The 21155-nt window shown below is 48.7% G+C and overlaps 1 protein-coding gene across 1 annotated transcript in view; it reads left to right on the top strand.

Moving 5' to 3' along the window:
* The window catches only part of LOC144149057 (solute carrier organic anion transporter family member 4A1-like), a 51245-nt gene extending 30345 nt beyond the window's left edge, over positions 1 to 20900 (top strand). Inside the window, exons 10-12 of the mRNA XM_077680601.1 lie at positions 14366 to 14571; positions 17809 to 17873; positions 20235 to 20900. Coding sequence (XP_077536727.1) covers positions 14366 to 14571; positions 17809 to 17873; positions 20235 to 20518 — 555 coding nt within the window. The 3' untranslated portion in view covers positions 20519 to 20900. The remainder of the gene's footprint in view (positions 1 to 14365; positions 14572 to 17808; positions 17874 to 20234) is intronic.
* Positions 20901 to 21155: the final 255 nt, after the last annotated feature.

Genomic DNA, 21155 nt, shown 5'->3' with positions numbered 1-21155 from the left:
CCATACCCGTCGTGAACTTTAACTAATCGCTACTTCTAAGGGGGTCTGATGCACTAGCAAGAGGCCCCCGGGTGTTTTTTTTTACATTTCAATAAACGTTAATAAAAAAAAAGCCATTATTGTCGTAAGACAAAAGCGTGCACGTTTTTTTCCTTGCAATTACAGCAACTAATGAACACATGACAGAACAAGTAACAGAGAGCAATGATGAAAGTGACAACCACAGATTTGCACATAACTGTGGAGAGGAACTCTCTGGATAGAAGACTGAGCAATAGAAGAGCACAGCAGCTGCGGCTGAACCTTCCCACGCAGCTGAACAGAGACGAAGAATACGGCAAATGGACAAAATTAAGGGTTGGGAGTCTTAGTAGCCACTGTACTTTCTTATCAACCAGGCGTATGGCTGGATGGTATAGATGAACAGCAACGTGGGAGCTAGAGGACTGCTTGCTGGCGACACTACTACCACCCAGTAGTCTGTACTCCACAGTACACAGTAGGAGGAAACAAACTGGAAGTGGGACTGCGAATTGCCATGATGTTACAAATGAAAAAAGTGCTGCATGGCTGTCACAAGTCAGGTCAATCACCCTTAAGGGGAGGTGCCAAAACCCCTTAGAGAGGGGATGAAGACATGACATTTGAATCTAGTGGCTAAAAATGAACCATTCATGTAGCACCCCACCGCAAAAGGGGATTGATCTTCACTCATTTCCTGAAATAAAGTTTAAAAGCAATTCATCCAGGGCAGTTGCCACCAGCACCCTAGAGTAGTATGGTGGAAACACACCACAATCTTTGCTTTTGGGGTCTTTTACCGGGCTGTCTACCAAAAAACTCAAATTCTTTTTTTCTAAGGGGGCACCCTGGTCTTAAACAAAAAAAACAACATGGTTTTTACAGTTAGGACGATAAAAATTGGGTGATGCATGTGGTTTTTCATTGAAATTGTAGATATGAAGTTTGTTTCTGTGTAAAACAACTATATTCAACTTTATTTGGCTTTTATGTTTGATTTTTTGACAGCCTTTGTAAAAAAACTGCTTGAGGGATGCAGCTGAACAAGGTACCGGTGAACTGTGCACAAATCAAGGACTGACTGCCATAAGACTAACATTATCATTATATATGGTCTGTAGCAGAAATGACAGCTGTTTGAAGTTTGGGCCTGGATGGCAACACCAGTTTTCCTGGTTCCCATTTTCTAGGCCAAACTTCACATGGCTGTAACTTCTGCTACAGACCAGATAGAATGATAATGCTAGTATTATTGCACTCCTTGACTTGTGCACAGTTAACTGGTACTTTATTCAGCAGCGCCCCTCCAGCAGTTTTTTTATAAAGGCTGTCTTAACATCAAACATACAAATCCAAATAAATGTGAATTGAGTCGTATTACACAGAAACAAATTTCATATCTACAGTTTCAATGAAAAACCACATGCATCCCCCGATTCTTATCATCATAACTGTAAAAATAAAGTTTTTGATCAAAAACTGATGTTCCTTTTTAACTCGAAGCTTTCTGGCCAGCTCCGGCCTCAAAGGTCAGCTGCGCCTGATCAAAAGGACTGTCAACGCGGCTTGAGCTCAAGGCATCCTGGAATGAGGACACCTCTCTGAAGCATTTTGCGCATTTAATTAAAGTTTATTCTCTCTCTCTCTCTTGCGACTTGAGCCAAAGTCCAAAATCTAAACTGCTTCGACCGTATCAGAAGGGTGCAGTCTGACAGACAATGGTTTCATAATGCAAGGGACACTGGTTCCATTATGACCATGGAAAGCGTTTTTTCTTGAGGTGCTTGATGTGCTTTTGCTTATCCTCATCGCTTTGTGAAACTCACTGTGTAAAGTTAGCTTTCCTGCAGTGCATTATGTAGCCACATTGAATGTAATCAGTGAGGTCCTGAAAGCTTCACTTTAACAACAGGAGTTACGTGCTTGTCAAGACCCTCGTCTCACAGCAAACTTCTCTTCACCAGCAGGCACAGGCTAGAGCCCAGTCAGCAGGTGCTGCAAAGACATGATGAGAGTATTTAAGCACGAACCTCAAGATGGAAAGGAGGTGGAGCAAATAGCAAGAAAAATGCATCAGGAGGAGACTGCAAGCTCTGGGATGAGCAAGCTAGGTGTGGTGCTGTCAGGACACTGATGTCATAACCCAAGCCTGGGAACAAGCGGAGCAATAGCGCAGTTGTTCCAGCCTCCTCTGGAACAGCGATTCAGCTTCTCATGACTACCATCTTAGCGACCATGACTGCTCTAAAAAATTTGACACAATAACAGAGAACCTTTCAGAAATACTGGACTGCAACCCAATAGATGGTATTCACTGAAAATTTCAGAGGGAGATTTCTTCACCCGACAACACTGGAAACCACCACGTCTGTGCCTGCGCATTGTGCCCACACCTCGCAGAAAAAAGAAAACCTCGGTGCATATCGTCTGCACCACTTCAACCTGATTGTCGGCCTTAGTATTAAGAGAAGACCTATTAATTGCACTCAAATTACGTGGTGGTGCTCTCCTTGCCCTCAAGAACTTTGCATCACTGTAGAGTGAAACTGCGGCTATGAACGAAAGCGACACGGCATGCCAGAGGCAACGCTGCAGTCGCCTGCGACTACCGATGTTGACACAAGTGCCATTTAATGAACAGTTGAAAACAAAAACCAAATATTGCTTTCGAAGAAATGCTTTATGCACACGCCGGTTTATATTTATATTCTATATTTATATTAAATGAAGCCAGTGCACGTGATGCCATCTCCCGAGTTGTGCCATGCTTGCACCGCTCACCCCCTTGCTGGTAGCCATGTGCTCGTACCGTGGTCAACCTCAAGTCTTCACCCCTTTCCTTTGAAATCTTTTGTGTACACGCACAACTCACCACATGCTATCGAAAAAGAAGAAATAAAAACGTGCATCACTAGAAAGCATAGCTGCTACCCCAGCAACAAGTGGAGGGGGCACCCTTTTGTTTGTTTTGCGCGAGACGACTGCCTAGACTGGCGGATTACCAGCCCGCGCATGTGCAGATTGGTAATAGAAAAAGGTCCATTACTGCAATCTCATGGAGTCCGACGTATCACAGACGCTGCGGCACATACATGGCGGCGCACACACAGGGTCGCCCACTTGTGGGCCACACCAGTGAATACAACCTATGAAGTGCTATACCCACCACCGATATAGCATTATCTAGGTGCAGTCAGAAACACTTTTTTATATGTTTACACGTACTTTCAAGCGTTCGGAGGGTCAACATGGCTGCTTGTCACTGCTTCTGACCGATCATCCATGGGTCGATCCCACCAATCTGGCTGCCACAAATCACGGTAATAACGCGGAAGTCTTCAATTGTGGGCCGGACTGACACACACGATTCGCGCCAGGGCTGTCAAGCTGGTGTGGCAACTTTCTGATCGCGGCGTTAACACGCCACAGTGGTTCGAACACTTTCCCAGTATGAAGGTAGCTATTTCTGTCGTCGTTGGTTTGTCGCATAATGCATGCTTTATTGATGTTTAAGTTCAAGACCTGGCAAGCTTCTCTAGCTCGCCCAGAATTTCTCGATACGCAACTCTGAGCTGACGTGTGAGCACGTCTGTTTGTCGTGTGGTTCCTTGTTAATGAGCCAGACCATGCAACTGAACGGTGCGAATGCAGATTTGATGCTTTCAGCACGTTTCACTTTTTTCTTCGATCAACAAGAGAGAAACTGTCAGTAATGCTCGTAGAAAGACGGGGCGAGTCAGAAATGCTGCTTGTACACTTCCTAGTGCCATATAAATAGTGTACTTAATCTTCCCGAGAGCCAAAGCATCACTTTAGGTTGTAGTGAAACAGACCAGAAAACACCCCTGCCCTTTTTCTTGTCCGTTCTCTTTGAAGCACTCCTTTGTTTATGTATTGAAAACCAATTTGTGCAGCGGCACACTTCATTAGTTATTTGTGTATATGGCTAATTTTTCACATTTTAACATTTATATGTTCTCATTGTAGTATGATACTAATCTTGATCAGTGCATTTTTGAAGCAGAGGTGTTTTCTTCAGGTGGCAGTTCCTTTTCTCTACAAAACAGTGCTTGCTGTAAACAGCATCAAACAACAAAAAAGGAAATCTGTTTTAAGTAAGGAGGAAAAAGGTTTCACGTCAATTGATAAGGCTGAGACAAAGATTATGGCACTCACTACACGTTTTGCGGTTCCCGTAGGGCTAACAAGCGATTTGCAAAAAACTGGACAACACTTCCCATGGTGCGGAAACCGAAGATGTACTCCTGCAATTAAAACACGGAATTATCGCTGCCCCTTCAAAGGTAGATAATTGAACCATTTTGGCACTTGATCTTTAGAAAGCTTTGATCGCGTATCACACCAGGCTATTTTGTGTAACGTTGCCACTTTCACTCCGGGTCGTTGCACATACAACTATATCCGTAACTTCCTTTCGGACCACACGGCTGTTATTCAGCTCGGTGACCTACAATCCGACACTATCCATTTCCCAACCATTGGCACGCCTCAAGGCGCAGTATTATCCCCACTCCTATTTAACATTGCCCTAATCCACCTTCCCAGTAAGCTCGCCGCGATCCCTCGCTTACTCCACAGCATATACGCCGATAATATTACGCTGTGGACCACCAGAGGCAGCGACTTTCAAATCGAGGAGGTTCTCTAACAGGGAGCTGACTTAGTTACCGCCGCCGCGCAAGTTGGGCTTGGATGCTCACCTGAAAAATCTGAGCTTTTAATCCTTCCTGCCAAATCAACCGGCAACCCAGCCCAGACACCCACCATTGAGGTCCGGATTGATGGTAGAGATGTTCCCCAAGTGGTAGTCCTGAAAATACTTGGGCTCTGCATACAGCGCAATTGTGCAAACATTAAGTTCCTAGCACAGCTGACTTCTCAGGTGAATCAGACGATCGCCCTCATCCGCAGGATTGCTGCCCGCTACAAGGGGTTCAAAGAAACGGAGCGTATCCGGCTGATACAGGCATTTGGGCTCAGCCTTCTCACTTACTCTCTCCCGTATCTCTTGCCCTCGCGTACCGAACTCTCTAAAGTCAACTGCCTCATTCGAAAGACCTAAAAAACGGCGCTACAAATCCCTCAGAGCACTACCACTGCCAGACTCGAGAAACTCGGCATTTACAATACTGCGGAGGAACTCATTGAAGCCCACCTTACCGGTCAGCTAAATAGGCTCTCATCTACCCCCACCGGTCACACTCTCCTTGTTACTCTTAACCTTAAAGCCCCTATCCTCAGCGATGACAGGCTCCCGGTACCAGCCGACATTTATGGCTCCCTCACTATTTACCCTTTACCGCGCAATATCACCCTGTTTTCAACAAGCAGCGTAGGGAACTACGAGCACAAGCACTTACAGAGAAATACCCCGTCCACCCCACTACAGTTTACGTGGACGCAGCTTGCTATCGATGGCAGGATGCATACGCTGTCGCAGTAGTAATCAACTATCCCAACACTCCTCCTCTTAAATCCCAAACAGACCGCACCAACTGACCCGCTGAGGCGGAAGAGGCGGCAATAGGTGACCGGTAAAAAGCGCAAATGCTCATGGGTGCATTGTCTGCTCCCGCGGAGTTCTGTTACTTCCAATTCGACTGGAAAAAAAAAAACCGCTCATGCTTTGCACATTCAAGGTGTAACAACAATGAATTCTACTAGGGGCTTCTCTGAAAGGTTAGCACTCTGTGATAAATAAACAACACGCACACACGCACGTGAAAGCCGCCGGCGTACGGGAGACCAGGCGAGATCTCGAACCGGAAGTGGCTGGAGCAGACAACGTACCCATGAGCCTTTGCGCTTTTTATCGGTCACCTATTGCGCTAGCCCTTACACATAGGCCGCCCCCTATCACTATCGTCTCGGATTCGAAAACGGCCATTTGAAATTACGCCAGAGGCATGATCTCGCCCCTGGCGCTCGGAATTCTCCTCAAAAATCCTCCTACCATACAAATAAAGCTGATCTGGACTCCGGCCCACATGGGTGTGGGGGGAAATGAGGCAGCACATAGGGCCGCTCGAGAGCTCACCGTCCGAGCAGGCCCTAGCCTCGAACCCTTTCACGGAGCCCTATCAGCTCGGGACAGTCTCTTGACCTTCCAAAACATTACGGCACATTACCGCCTCTCACGCCGCCAGCTTCCCCCCGCACACCCGGATTTATCCAACAGGGAAGAACGGCTATGGCGACTGGTGCAAACCCATACCCTCCCATGTCGCTACCACCTGCACCATATTTATCCTTCCGTCTACCCCTCCACCAACTGCACGGCCTGTGGAGCAGTGGAAACACTGGACCATCTTCTTTGGAACTGTCCCCACAACCCCTATCTTAGCAGACGGTGGGCACTGGGCTGAGGCACTGGGCAGCTCCGACCTGTCTACCCAACGGGTGGTCACGGCGAGGGCTGCTGCGGACACCGGTACGCCGGTCACCACGTCCCCTAAGGGGCCTTTAAAGGCTCAATAAAATGTTTGTCCTCCTCCTCCCATGGTGCGGTCACATGCGGTTCTGCACAGATGGCATCTGGCCCCATTTTGTCTGACTGGCAATGAAAACTGCCTGCTTCAAAATAACAGACATTTTTAAGCCACATTTATATTCAGGCAAAAAGTGTTGTGCAGCCATTGCATGTAATGTTGCCTAGTATGAAAAATTGTGCTCAATAGGTTTCTGAGGAAAGCTGGTTTCGAGAATTGCATTGTGCCATCGGACAAAACAAAATTAACTATAAATGAAAAACAACACAACAAAAGTCCTGAGTTTTGCCATGCATATTTTTGTGCTCCTTTTCTATCATGTTTACAACCAACATAGCCATACATGCATATTTTTGTGCTCTTTTTCTATCATGTTTAAAACCAACATAGCCATACTGTTAATTACATTGCACCTTTGGTCTCATAGGTCACCCAGAAAGGAAATCAACTGAAGTCGAGGAAGTAGTGTAAGGAAAATTCACTTTATATTGTAAAACAACAACAGTATTAATGTATTCTTGAAAGCGTAAGAAACAACAGCCTCGCCTGGACCTTTTTCAAATGTAAAATAGTTTCTTCTTGTCTTCTTTTTATTTTATGGTGAAGGAATGGGGCTGCTTCTTTTCCTGCAGCTTGTTAAGTTGGCCATTTTTTATGTGATCAGGTATTTAAGCATTCAGGAGTAGACGTGTCCTGATCAGGTATATCTTGAGTCCAACTGAGTAAAGCGTATTCTGATTTTTATCATGCTAAGGGTCATATTCTGAATGCTCCCCATGAGCACAAACGAGTTGCAGTGAATGAATGAAGATAGCACGGAATTCTTTTATCAACACGTAAAGGCCTAAGACTAGTTCACATACTTGAACAAATCACAAGCACACCATAAACTTAATGCGGTTGCCCAGCAGTTGGGCAACACGCCACTATTTAAACTAAATGCATATGTTACTCGATAGTTTCCCTCCAGCTTAGAGACTGCCTTTTCCATGTATTTTCTAGTTCATAAATATACCATAGAATGCTTGGCTGCAGCAGCTCTCATAAATTACAAAATGACAAGAATAAGATGGGCATTGCTTCCACAGATGATCCCTTTGTATCATTCCTGACATGAAATAGCCAAGTGAATCTTTTGACCTTGGTAACAAATTGTTTCAAAGCACAGTGCAAACCGTGATGAACAAACAGCATTGCGTCAGGTGCATAGCCTGCGACACTGTCCAGCTGAAAAAAATATCTAATGTCTTTCTGCTTCATTTTCCCGTGTCTACATATGCAAAGTGCCTTTATTAACAATAAAAGCAGGGCGGTAGGAGGGGTGTAAAACGTTTAAAGAGCGCACTGCAAAATAATGTGACACGGTTTTTTTAAACATTATGTATGAGCTGCCTCACGTAAGAGGCATTTCTTACAACATTCTTAGCCCTGTATGGCTTTCTCACACAGCTTAGATGTCGTGCGAAAAAGGCAATTTAGTCTAACAGCTCAAGGCGAGGTAGGTGCACCTTCTCCCGTTTGCACTCAAGAGTTTACATGAAAAGGAATTAAGTAATTGCATCATAATCGAGTAAACTGAGGTCACTTCACACTATGAGGCACAGGGCAGTGTGGTAGAACTCTCACTCAAGGATCTTTAGCGTAAACCAAGACATCGTGTACAGAAGGTTAATTTTTTTGGCTTTATAAATTCAATGCAGCCCCGGCAGCCAAGAATCGAACCCAAGACATTGTACATCCCTGCAGCCATAGGAAACAATGTGAGATCTGAGCAATCTGGCACCTGAGAAATCTCATTAAGACGAATAAAGCTACCGTGCGATATTACTTAGTGTTTACAAAAACCAAGGATAGACAGCATAGGGGCACTAGATACATCCTTGCTTACACAAAACTCAAGAGTAAAATTAAAATATATATATATATATGACGCGGGCATCCGAGGCACGGTATATCTATGGTGTTGACTAACACCATGTACTGTGCCCTGGCCGACCACATAATTTATGTTCCTGCCTCCACTGGAAGCTGGAAAGCACTGTAAACGGCCCTGTGGTCAGCCATAACCCATTACACGCCCAAGACTACAGTGCAAACTGTTGTGACGGAAACCACGTACGGTGCTGTTTGCACGAAGGTCACGCCAGCCCACCTCATAGACTGTGCTATATCGGTAGTGCATATAACAATTTCTGGTGGGACTTCACTAGGTGGTATATATAGCATCATCCATAAATTTTCAACAGTAAAAAAATGAAGGTAGTAATTAAGCAGTGCATGAGCTATCCCTACCTCTTCATTGTTTCACTAGTTACTGAAAGACTTGTATTTGAAAATGTCAGGCTGGAATGGATGCATAGACCAGGTTGGTTTTTTGACATTGGCATAAATAACTAAACTTGATTTTTAGTACACACGCTGCTGTCTTCATGGCTATCAACTACCGTGTTACTGTAAACCCTCGCTTGAAATGTACACGGAGTGAGAACGCACTGGTGGATCTAAAGTATACCACCAATAGAAGCCAGGAAAAGTCGGGAACCCGTTTGGTTGTGACAAGTGGCCTGCACTAGAATGGCAGGATGAGTGCTGCAGGCAGGCTAGGGGCACCGTGACTGCAGTCAGGAGATGCTGCAAGAGAAATAAATGGAACATGAGGAATGAAGCACCGTTGAGGCAGCAGTAAGTAAACAATCTAGGATGACTAAAAAAAGGGCAAACGAAAGCGAAGACCACACAAGCAGTGCTCTTGCCCGCCTTGCGTTATCCAGGTCGTTCCCGCTGAATTTCCATCGGTTATTGAACGCCGATTGGCCCCACTTTTAAAGATGAAAACACATAACGACGTAAGCATCCCTTGGCAGGCACTCCGGGCAGCAAAAGTGCTGGATGCAGCAACGAGTGCAACAGGCTAAAGTAGCGTGTTACAACGCCCTCACGAACAACACGGACACACGAAAACCTTGCCAACAGGGACCTGTCACGCTCCTAACTTCACCAACAGATCGTACTGCAAGTTCATTTTTGTTACAATATTAAGATCGGTTAGCACAAGGCACGTTGTCTAGAAAAAGCGTCGAGGAAAACAAGTGATGTTAATGACGCCACATTAAAGAGACAAGGAAACGTCATGCGCGAGACGGGTTTGCAATGCGAGAGAGTTCCCGCGCCGTGCAACAAACCGTCAACAGCTCGCGATCGCCGACAGACGCGAACAGAGAATGCAAGACGGTGAGAACGCGCCGTTAAGAATTTCGTAAACGACGCTAATATAACTGCCGCGAGCAGAAAGCAAGCTTCGCAGTAGGAGATATGCGAACTGATTGCAAACCCGCCAAAAAACACTCACCTGGTCGGCCGATGGTGGACAGTTGAACGCCCACAGATAACTGCAAAGCTGTAGTGCCAGAAGACGCTGGAGCTGTTGAACGACGACTGACAGGGCGACAACCATCGCCAGTTTATGAATTCTTGCGTTGTGAACGCGACTACTTGAACCGCTACGGCACGTACGCCGTGTAGGCAGCACTCGGAAAAATGTAAACATACCGCGCGGGAACGCTGCGAGCAAACGTGACGTCACATCCGCCTAGCAGTGCTCCTCACCCGCCCAAAAGGTCGGTTAATTCCTCTCCTGAAGGGCAGGTGGGTTGGACTGGGCGAGCGCGAACAGAACGCGCGCCGGCCGTGGCGATGACCGCGCACTTCCTTCCCTTGCCGCCAGATGCCGGAAACTTGACGTTCGCCAAGTGCTTGTGACGTTATCAGGCTGCCCCAAGAAGCTCAGTTTCCCCTCCTATTTTATTCTTGCTCCGTGACCGTAAGACATATCGCCGCAAAGTGGTGCTTTAAAAACACACATGGTCCAGAGAACCAGGGCACATTCGGCTCCGTTTTAACCGCAGCACAAAAATTAGACAACGCGTCCCCGCGTGCGTCCCCGTATCCGCGGTTATCCGACGAACGGACGAAAATAGGAATCTGAGGGCGAGGGGCGGAAGAGTTTTGGTTTTTTGAGGTCGTGGTCTAAAAGGGCAGACGCAATCGAACCTAACGTACACCGGTAATAGTTTACAAAAAAAAAAAATGGCCCGTCTCTCAGGTATTTTGTCTCCTCCGTCCACCAAAAGCAGGCTCGCTCCGACCTCTATTCCCCTGAACGCTCGTTTACAGAAGTCAGCGCGGCGACGCCCATCGGCCGAAAGGGGGTGTACTCCGTTTCATAAACTTGACTCACCACTGGCTAGCTGACGACAGGCGTGGGCGAATAAGGAATCAGACTCGCTGGAACCTACACCCGGGAGCACTCTTTGCGGCGATACGCAATATCGCTCGGACAATCCATCCGCTTCTGCTCTTCTCGCAAGGAGAAAGCAGACAGCGCGGATTGCGGACACTTATTCAGTGCGCAGCATCCACAGCTTCAGCAAAGCTGCACAGAATTAATGACGCTGTGCATGAGGGCCATAATTCACGATGCTGCATCCCGGTCCGTAGGCGGTGTTAACAAGTCAGCCTGAACGCTTCACTCAACGCGGATTTTGCGTCGCCAGCGGACTCTCAAGTCCTCGCTGTCTTGTAGCCGCTGGTCTAGTCCTCCCTTGCTTCGTAGAACGTGGTGGCACGGAACAGAAAGGAGGAAGAACTGGGAAGAGGTTTCACTATCCTAAAGACAGTGCCTGTGTTCGATGTGTTTGGATAGCTGCTGCGTTGCTCCCGACAGGTGTAAAGAATCGCCGCCGGGGTTGCTCTTAGGTTCACGTACTTAAAATAATCTGCACAGCAGCGTACATGATCATTGTTCCGCGTGGCCTTTTGGTTGAAGAAGCAATCATTGGTTGTTCGAATGTTGTTCGAATGTAGATATTTATAACGTACTTCCGAAATTTATTTCCCTGCAGCCCAAACCAACTGCCAACACTTCCACGTGCGCAGGTGTGTGTTGGATGGATGGGCTTCTAATGCAGGCGTTCACAAGAAAGGCTCCGAGGACGCCTAAGCAATTTTTCTCCCGTTGAATGTCTAATTCAAGGCCGGAGTGCGTTCCGGGCCGCGCAGAGTAGCCCTCGGTCACTAGTGCGCGGAGTTCCGGTGCGCGATAGTAGAAGCACTCGGAGGGCGAAGCTCAGGGTCACGAGAGCCGCAGCGGACCAGCAGCCGCTGCCGTCGGCATCCTCTCCGCATATCGACGTGGCAGTGCAAAATCTCAGCCGTTGTCTAGCAGCCCGCGCACCTTTTTATTGTGTTGTCCCTTTATTGTGCTATACTTACCGTGGTTCTGTGGCCATATGTCGATTCGTTTTCCAAAGCAACTTCGCTTCATTTACAGCTTTGTGATGCTGCTTCATTTACAGCTTTGTGATGCTTTAATTCCTTGCTTGTGGTTTTGCCTTAGTTGACAGGCCATCAACAAGCAGTTTATTAGGTTTCTGGCTGGTTAAATTGTTTGCTCGCTTGTTCGCGGGCTGACTCACTGGGTGAGAGGGTCGTGTGATATCGTGCCAAGTGACGTCGTGCGGTGACGTGCAGGACGGGCAAGCGAGCATGCGCCTTTCCTTCTCTTTTTGTGAGTGCCGATAAGCATCGGCGCTGAACTATTTAAGCCGCGCTATCGCTTCAATAAACGTTCTTGTTGTTGGAGCAGCAGTCTCTGCTTGGTCACTACATTGGCGACGAGGATGGGATATGAGCAACCCATTGCCTATGCATCAAGGACTTTAACGAAGGCTGAGCGGAATTATGCTCAAATAGACCGAGAAGCATTAGCTGTGGTGTTTGGAGTGCGTCACTTTCATCAGTACCTAGCCGGCAGAAAATTTGCGATTCTCACAGACCACAAACCGCTGCTAGGAATATTTCGGCGCGAGAAACAAATACCAGATGTTTTGTCACCACGCATGCTACGATGGAGCCTAATGCTGTCGGCGTACGAATACCAGCTTGAATACCGCAAAACTCAGGATCACGCGAACGCGGATTGCTTGAGCAGGCTACCGGTTTCAGCATTTCGGTTAGAGGCAGAAGCGCCAGGCGACGTATTGCTTTTCGAAGCCGCCGAGTACCCGCCAGTCACCGCCGCAGAAGTTGCTTGCTGCACGTCGCAAGACGGTTGGCTATCGCAAGTACGGAAATGGATCGTCGACGGCTGGCCAAAAGAAGGGGTATCGAAAGACTACGGCGCATACGAGATAAGACAGAACGAACTGTCCGTGCATCGGGATTGTGTGGTCTGGGGAAACCGCGTGGTAATTCCTGAGGTGCTAAAAAAACGTATCCTCGTCTTGATGCATTCTAATCACCCGGGAGTCACTGCAATGAAAGCTATCGCGAGGTCCTACGTTTGGTGGCCTAAGATGGATGCGCAGATCGAAGAATTTGTGCGGCACTGCAAGGCGTGCCAGGAGAACCGGCAAAGTGAGCCGAAAGCGCCTACGCATTTCTGGACGAAACCGGAGCGCGCATGGAGCCGAGTGCATATCGATTTTGCGGGTCCTGTCGATGGTGCCGTTTTCCTAGTGGTAGTTGATGCTTTCTCGAACTGGGCTGAGGTGGAAATAATGACGTCAATGCACTCATCTGCCGTAATCGAGCGGCTGCGTAAAATGTTTGCAACATACGGACTGCCGGATTTGATTGTTGCAGATAATGGCACGGCGTTTACCAGCCGGGACATGCAGTCCTTTCTGAAGTTGAACGGCGTTGAGTACATGTACACTGCTCCCTACCACCCAGCAAGTAATGGGAGAGCAGAACGCAAGGTTCGTGAGCTTAAATGTGCACTAAGAAAACAGAGTCAAGGCTCTCTAGCGTGCAAAGTGTCTCGTTTCTTGTTCAAGCAACATTCCACGCCTCACTCCGAGTCAGGCAAGACACCAGCAGAGCTTATGCTGGGCAGGAACCTGCGCTCGGGCCTGTCAAAACTTCACCCCGACACCATGGACGTGGAATGCAGCCGGCAGCCTCCAGAACGAAGTTTTCAGTGTGGTGACTCTGTCTACGCAAGAAATTTTTGCCAAGGTCCTAAGTGGTTAGCTGCTCGTGTGCTACGGCGTCGGGGTCACGTCATGTACGAGGTTCAGACGTCCTACGGGAGTATCCATCGACGCCATCGGAACCACGTGCGAAGGGCCTGGGAACCAACAACTCCAACAGGCGGGACAAGAGCTTCGTTTGCCTTCCCGGAAACGCCCGGTTCGGAGCCTGGCCCTCTGGAAGCCGGGGCATCTCTTCCGGGCCCGTCAAGTCTGGGGGTGAGGTCACCTGCGGCCTCGACTCCCGTATTGAGGCGTTCTTCTCGCCAGCGTCGTCCAGTGCACCGATACGGCATAGATGATTAGGAGGGAGGGATGTGATATCGTGCCAAGTGACGTCGTGCGGGGACGTGCAGAACAAGCGACAAGCTGGCGATGTGATATCGTGCCAAGTGACGTCGTGCGGTGACGTGCAGGACGGGCAAGCGAGCACGCGCCTTTCCTTCTCTTTTTGTGAGTGCCGATAAGCATCGGCGCTGAACTATTTAAGCCGCGCTATCGCTTCAATAAACGTTCTTGTTGGAGCAGCAGTCTCTGCTTGGTCACTACAGGTCGATTTCTCGCACTCGGTGACTGTCTCAACGCAACGTTGTCTGCCGCATTTTCCATCTCGTTTTGAAAACGAAACGCCAATGCGTCCTGTTTATTCCTCGTCACCCGGCGGTACGACATTTTCAACGTTGCAGTACCATCTGGCCTCACCTTGAGCGCTGTCCGTGTCCAAGGACAACTTGGGCCCCTGGGGCATTGTGGATGTAACGGGGTGTTTCTTCCCTCCCCCCCCCCTCCCCTGTGGCGGCGCAGATGTACAGCGAGTGCATGTGCGTGAACGAGACCCTGGTCAGCGTTCCAGGCGTGAGCGACGAGGAGGTCCTGCTGGCGGCCGTGCAGGCCACGCGGTCGCGCTGCCCCGTCGACTGCGCCCTCCTCTACCCGTACCTGCTCGGCGTCTTCCTCGCGCTAAGCTCCACCTTCCTCAACGCCGCGCCCTCCACCGCCGCCTCGATCAGGTGGGCTTCAGGCGGGGGGGCCTTTTGTTTCTGGGCCTTCACGTGCCGAACGTATACCTTCAGCCGGACTACATGTAGTCCGGCTGAAGGTAGTGCAGTGCACTGCACTCTGGCGAATGACGCGCACGTGGGCGCCAGGAAGGTCATGAATGTGGGGTCAATAATGAGCGTCATAGGTTAAATGTAACGTTGATGCCAACCTTCCTTCCTGTGAATAGAAAATAATTAAGTTCAGTGAGTACGACTAGGTATCATCATTCCCTGTAATACATAATCGGGTATCGTGAGCGCCTCAGCGTGCATAATGGCCTGTTTTACGAGGGTGAGGTCAATTTGGTGTGGCAATTTGTATATGGCCACTGTGTTCCCATACGACTCCAGTCTTGTGTTGGTCGTGCGGTCAACACAGGTGGCGTTGCTTGTGTTGATTGATTGATTGTAGGGGTTTAACGCGCCGACACAACGCAGGCGATGAGGCGCGCCGTAGTGGAGGGCTCCGGATTAATTTAGACCACCTGGGGATCTTTAACGTGCACCGAAATCTCGTACACACGGGCGTTTTGCTTTTCGCCTCCATCAGAAAAGCGGCCGCCGCGGCCGGGAATCGAACCCGCGACCTCGTGCTCAGCAGCGCAACGCCTTAGCCACTGAGCCACCGCGGCGGGTGCGTTGCTTGTGTGCGTTGGCAGACCTACGCCGTGACTGCCACTCAGCGTAGTGTTGTTATGGGTGCGGTAGATAGATATAAGCCGTGCATATAATAGTATACAGTAATACCTCGTTAACTCGAACTCGCATATTTCGAAAAATGGGCTACGTCGAAATCTTCCGCGGCACCGAACCGTTTCCTATACGTCCCATGTATTTGTTGCCCTTTATTTCGAAGTATTTTTGGGCCAAACTGCGGATATCTCGAAATCTTGACTGAGAGTGGAACGAAAATTTCGCCGCCGCGGACCGTTTCACAAGATTTGCGTGATACTGCCGCGCCAAAATCTCTCGATTTTTTTTTAGATGCGACGCATCTCTTGCTCTGAGGCATGTCCCTCCTGCGTCGTCGCGCCGTCCGTCCGCAGCCCTCCTCCGTTCTTCTCTCCCACAGCTGTGTGCAACACTCTCACTCCGGCTCATTAGCATACCACAGCTGGCGCGCTTGTTTGGGCGCGCTTCACTGCTTTTACAGCTGCTCCGGCGCGCGCGGTGTGCGCAAGTGCGCGCATGCGCGACTCTCCTCCGCTGTCTCCTCTCCTTCAGGCGCTGTGAATATAAAGCGGGTAGCGCTCTGCGGCGGTTCAGTCAGCGCTCGCTCTCGTTCGACGCCGCGTGCCTTTGCTTGACGACTCCGTGCTTGACTTGATTCTTTCGATGAAGACGTGATGGAAGCGACGCTCCCTTCAGCGAGTGGGCTGACACAATCCAATACCAGCGTCAGCGCAAACGCTCAAGGCAACGTTACGACCAATTGAACCCCCCGATGGGTGGCATCACATCAGGGGGAAGATGGGCGTAATTTTTTTTCTCGTTTAACCATGCCTACCACAAAGCCGCTGTTTTCCCTGAACGTGAAGTCTGAGCCTAGAGGCATATAAACTTCTTCAACCAACCCTGTGGCACGTCACGGGACGGTAGAGACATGCGCAAACGTATCGCAGGATGTGCCTGTGACAGGAGAACTTAGGGACGCCGAAATCGTCGAAATGGCCACAAAAGGAGAGGGCCGAGATGACGGGGGCGACGACGACGAACCTCCTCGAGAGGTGCCGATATCTGCCGAAACGAGGAATTTGCTGCGCTTGCTGCGAAATGAGGTTGAGGGCAGCGGCGGGGAACATCAGCTCATGCAATGCGTCAAGCAACTAGAGGACTCCTTACTAGGCCCGAGTGTGACCGCAAAGCAGACCAGCGTTACGCAGTTCTTTTCGGCTAAGTAAAATTGCAGTGCCACAAAACCCAGCCTGTGAACGTCTCTTGTATGTTTTTTTTTCTCTTCCAAACCTTTATGAAAGAGCTGGTAAGTAGTAGCGCCTTTTTTAACACGAAAGGGTTTTATTCTTGGGGACACCAGGATTTTGCTGACGTCGCATACGCCAAGAAAATGACGCCGGTACCCCTTTGCCGAAGCGACCCGCCAGCAGGACGTCGCTCGCCAAGCACACCCACAAGATAGCCGCCGACCCGCCGACCCGCAAATCATGCTCAGCTGCAGATTTCACTGCACATTTCACTTTCGTGTTTTACCAATTCCTGTGACAAAGGAGTCAACCAGAGTTTTTGCAAAGAACTCGATATTTCATCGCGATTCGCGAACTCTGCTATATCGAAAATCCGCTAATCTAGAAATATTTCCCGGTTTTTACTACTTCGGGTTAACGAGGTATTACTGTATATGCTAGGGAACCCTCACCGCACTCTCTAATTTTTTCATGTAGGATGCCGTTTGAATGTACGCAGCATGAAGCTTGAGAACTGCGCAATCCAACGGGCAGATTTTACAGTGGTGACTGTCGGCCACACACGGCTCGCTTGCACTACTTGCCATGCAGGAACGGTTGGTAACGGTCACGAAAACGAACTTGTAAGACGCCCCGTTATAAGCGGTGAAGATATGAATTCGCCGATCAATGAAAACAAGAGGGAACTAAAAACGTTAACAAAAATGAAACTGCACGTCTTAAAGGAGGTCGAATTATGTGAGCTAGTTGAGCGGAATATAATTTTAAGTAAACTTCAAAACGTTGCAGCCAGGAAACCAGAAATGTTCTCTTGGATATTTCTGTTGATATTAAATGTCGAAAACGTCCCAAGACATTCCCGTGTAAACCATTGCGACATTCGGGCCTTTTTCTCGTGGAAAACTCCACCACGATATTGGTTTCCAAATTACTGAGCATTATAACTGTTCTGCCCAGCGAAGCACCGGAAGTGAACATTCTTTATAGCAACGTTTTCAGTCAGCCATGTTGTGGCACGAACCTGAGTCTTCGCGTTATTTTTTTCGAAGCCAACAAAAATGAGCCCCAGACTGTCGCTTCAAAATTTACAAAGCCGACGTGATCGCTACCCACCACGCCGTCTGTATTCCCTTGTGCTTTGAGACTGCAACAAAAATTACGCAAATATTCTCGGATCTGAGGAAGCGAGAATCACAAGGATTCAGACTGTGATGTTTCTGCTGCTGTAGTAGCAAATAGAGATGCAAGTCGCAGACATCTGATAGGAGCGATGGCCTGCTTTCAGGTGCGTCAAGCCCGCAGAACGGTCTCTCGCTCTGGGCGTTAAAACCATCATCATCCGTCTCGTCGGTGAGTTTTTGGATTCACATGCTTACACGCCTTGTTTAACTCAGTGAAACTGCTGCTTTGTTTAAAGCCTAACCTTTGTGCGTGGGAACACGTGTTTGTGAACATGTTAGCTTCGCAAAGTCTTTCTTCTATGTCGATTTTCAGGTGGTTGCTGTCCCTGTATTGTTATGCCTTTACCGCTTATTACCTTCAGTAAAACCGCTGCCTTTGTCTAAAGGAGCTTCATTTCTATGGCTGTTAGGAAAAACTCTCAAAGAGCACGTAGAATCATTTTTAGTGAAAAGTCGGACACACGGGACGAAAAATAACAAGGACGTTTACTTACGTATCGCCACGGGACTTGCCTTCATCAGAGTAAGGGTACAGATCTAGATTCCATTACGACCACCGCAGCACCAATTGCCCTCGCACGTGTTCCCGGTGAAAACGAAGCACCGCCTTGAACGTTTACGGGCCTGAGCTGGCTTCCCTGTATCTGTTCTGCGCTCGCCTCCGCGGCGTTGCGCTATGGCCTACAAATAAACCACCACGACCGCGTACTGACGCGAAGGCTATCTCCTTCACAAGTGGTGGAGGTGCAACAATCCTTTCAAACCTGAAGCTACAAAACATGATGCTGCCAGAGATGTCTCACAAACCGCCGAGCCTCCTGAGTCTGCACGAGCCCTTGTCATTTGCTCCGGTTTGATGCCCGTTAGTGACGTGTATGACAATGATGTCGAGGGTTGACTTTCTTCGTACGAATGCGTGACGACTCACAACAAATGAGACGACGGCACCAATTTACCCGACGTCATATCCTACCGTACCGGCGCGGCAACCTCTTATACCGTAATCACCAATCAGGCATCCAAACCTGGTCTGCGTTTCGCACCAGCTTCGTTGAAGTCTTCGGTACATCGCCCTGCCGTACGAAAGCTTCGCGCCTCGGAGCGATTGAGCGTACGAAATCAACAAGCCGGTGAGACCTTTATAGATGTGATGGATCAGTGCAAGCGCGTCGCTCCTATAGTGTGCCGGAACCCGACAAAATCAAGCACATCTTGAAAGGAGTGGACGATGACGCCTTTTCACCGTCGTGTTTGTTATTGTCCCGGCTACGAAGTCTTGGTGTGAACTCCTGTTCGACCACCTGGTCCCCGAAAGAAATTCCTGCGTAGTTTTCTCTGCCCTTTGTTCTTAAGGAGACCTCGACAAACACCCACTGTCCGCACTGGTTATTGATGTCATGGCAGAGATACTGGGAACTTTTCGGGCTCAAACCCTCCACCAGTCGGTACTGGTCGTAAACTGAGCCCAGGAGGGGCGAATAAGTTTGAGAACCGACAACGCGTGCTCCGCAATTCGTCCACACTTACTGAACATGCAATTATTCTACGGATTTGTTGATATCAATTATTGCAGAGCTAAGGCAGCGAAGAGTTTCTTCGGGCATCATATATTTGTAGGTGTTGTTAGTGCGGATTAGTTTGTAATACAATTACTATATATTTTATTTGCCGGTTTGATCAGATGACAGTGGAAGCCTATACCTTTTGTCCACCTCTCTAACGCTACTTTACATCTCGATAAATTTATACAGCATAGGTTCCACCAAGGCTCTGCCATATAGTGTTGCAATGATTAAAAACTGCATATGGACACAGTGGTTGCATTGTTTAAACCTATTGTGGGGTCATCATCTTGCCATCTCACCACTTGGGTATGTTCCACGGTACCTACGGTCGAAAAACAAGTGAAGCTCGAAGAACGAGATTCTCGTTCGGTCCTGGTTTTGAGTAGCTGTGCTCTGTGGCTTTTTGTGTTCCTACTGGTACGAATCTGCATATTAAATCCATTCATTTCCATGTACTCGTGACAATATTTATAACGATTAAAATTCCAAATACGTAATACTGAAACCTGAAATGCGGCGAGCATATTTCTTGCTTTTTTTATGCTGTGCAACATATGCTACTCGAAAAGGCTTATCTGTATGGTATATAAAGACCTGCACCTAACTTTTTTACAGATTAGTACTCGCAAAGCTGCCAACTGTGCTTGGCATTAGGTATGCGACATGACCAAGTTTTCGGTTTATAGCAGCATCTGTTTCATAAGGCTCCAGTTGGGTTGCCCATTGTTTTTCTCGAATAAATTGTACAAAAAAAACGCCACACAATGAGGATACATACCTGGAGTCCTGGTTACTTTTGTGGTTGCCACATTTAGCGCCTTTTTATGTGCATAACAGTGTTTTCCGCATGCACACCGGAAGCATATAAGGTACTCTCCCGCGTAAGCTGACCTGAAAAAAATACAGCAACCTCCCACCAATGCGTCGGCGTCACCCTAATGCGGACTTTTGCACTGTCCCGGCAGGTTCGATCCCCGCGCCGGTGATCTTCGGCGGCATCGTGGACCAGTCGTGCCTCACCTGGAAGCGGTCCTGTGGTTCGGTGGGCAACTGCGTAGCCTACGCGAACGAGGGCATGGCCCGGGGCCTGTTCTACGGTCTGCTGTCCCTGATAATCACGAGCATGGTGCTCTTCTACCTGTCCATGCTCGCCTACCGACGCAACGCCCGCCTCCGGGCCGAGAGGAAGGCTGGCCGCATGGGCCAGAAGCACGCGGGATCTCATGCCGCCCCGCATTCTAAACGCTAAAAACAGCGTTGTCGCTGCTGCACCAGAGGGAAAACCAGTTGCTGGTAGACATATTAAACCGTGCTTTTCACTTCAAACTTCCGCGTCGATAAAAATTGCTGAGATCGTCTCATTCACGAGCTGTGACAACGGGAAATTTGCTGGAGAAAGTGCGGAGCATCAGTACAGCGTTGCAACTTTCTCTGTGGACCGTGTAAAAGGAGGGCCTTGCAGACGAGGAAACGATGGCTCACTGGGGATGGCTGATGTTGAGCTACTTACTTCTACAAAACGGCTGTGTATGCTGCAGGGTGTTCACATTCACGAGCACATGCACGATTGGAGTTTCAGGGCCTCTTGTCAGTCTCCTGTCACTGATGTCGTAGCTGTCGTTTAAGGCCTATAAACGGTACCTCCGGCGAGGTCGTTCCGTTCCGGCCAAAATCATTCCGGCGGCCGGAACGCCCGGCGGATGGCGGAAGGGGTTGAAACGGTCTCTCCGTCACACCGCGCACTCCAGCGCCGCTAGAGCCATCTTATTGGCCGGCGAGTCCAATGACGTGCGTGCAATGCTTTTACTTTTTTTTTATTAATGCGTGCTCGATTCGAAGACGTTTGTTGTGTACTTTCGGCGTTGAGAGGCCGCGATATGGATTTA

Source organism: Haemaphysalis longicornis, unplaced genomic scaffold (genome assembly GCF_048455015.1).
Source record: "Haemaphysalis longicornis isolate Haplotype H1 unplaced genomic scaffold, Haemaphysalis longicornis Haplotype H1 scaffold_8, whole genome shotgun sequence".
Classification (NCBI taxonomy): Eukaryota; Metazoa; Arthropoda; class Arachnida; order Ixodida; family Ixodidae; genus Haemaphysalis; species Haemaphysalis longicornis.
The sequence above is the reverse complement of the archived record's forward strand: the minus strand, read 5'-3'. Positions and strand labels throughout refer to the sequence as shown.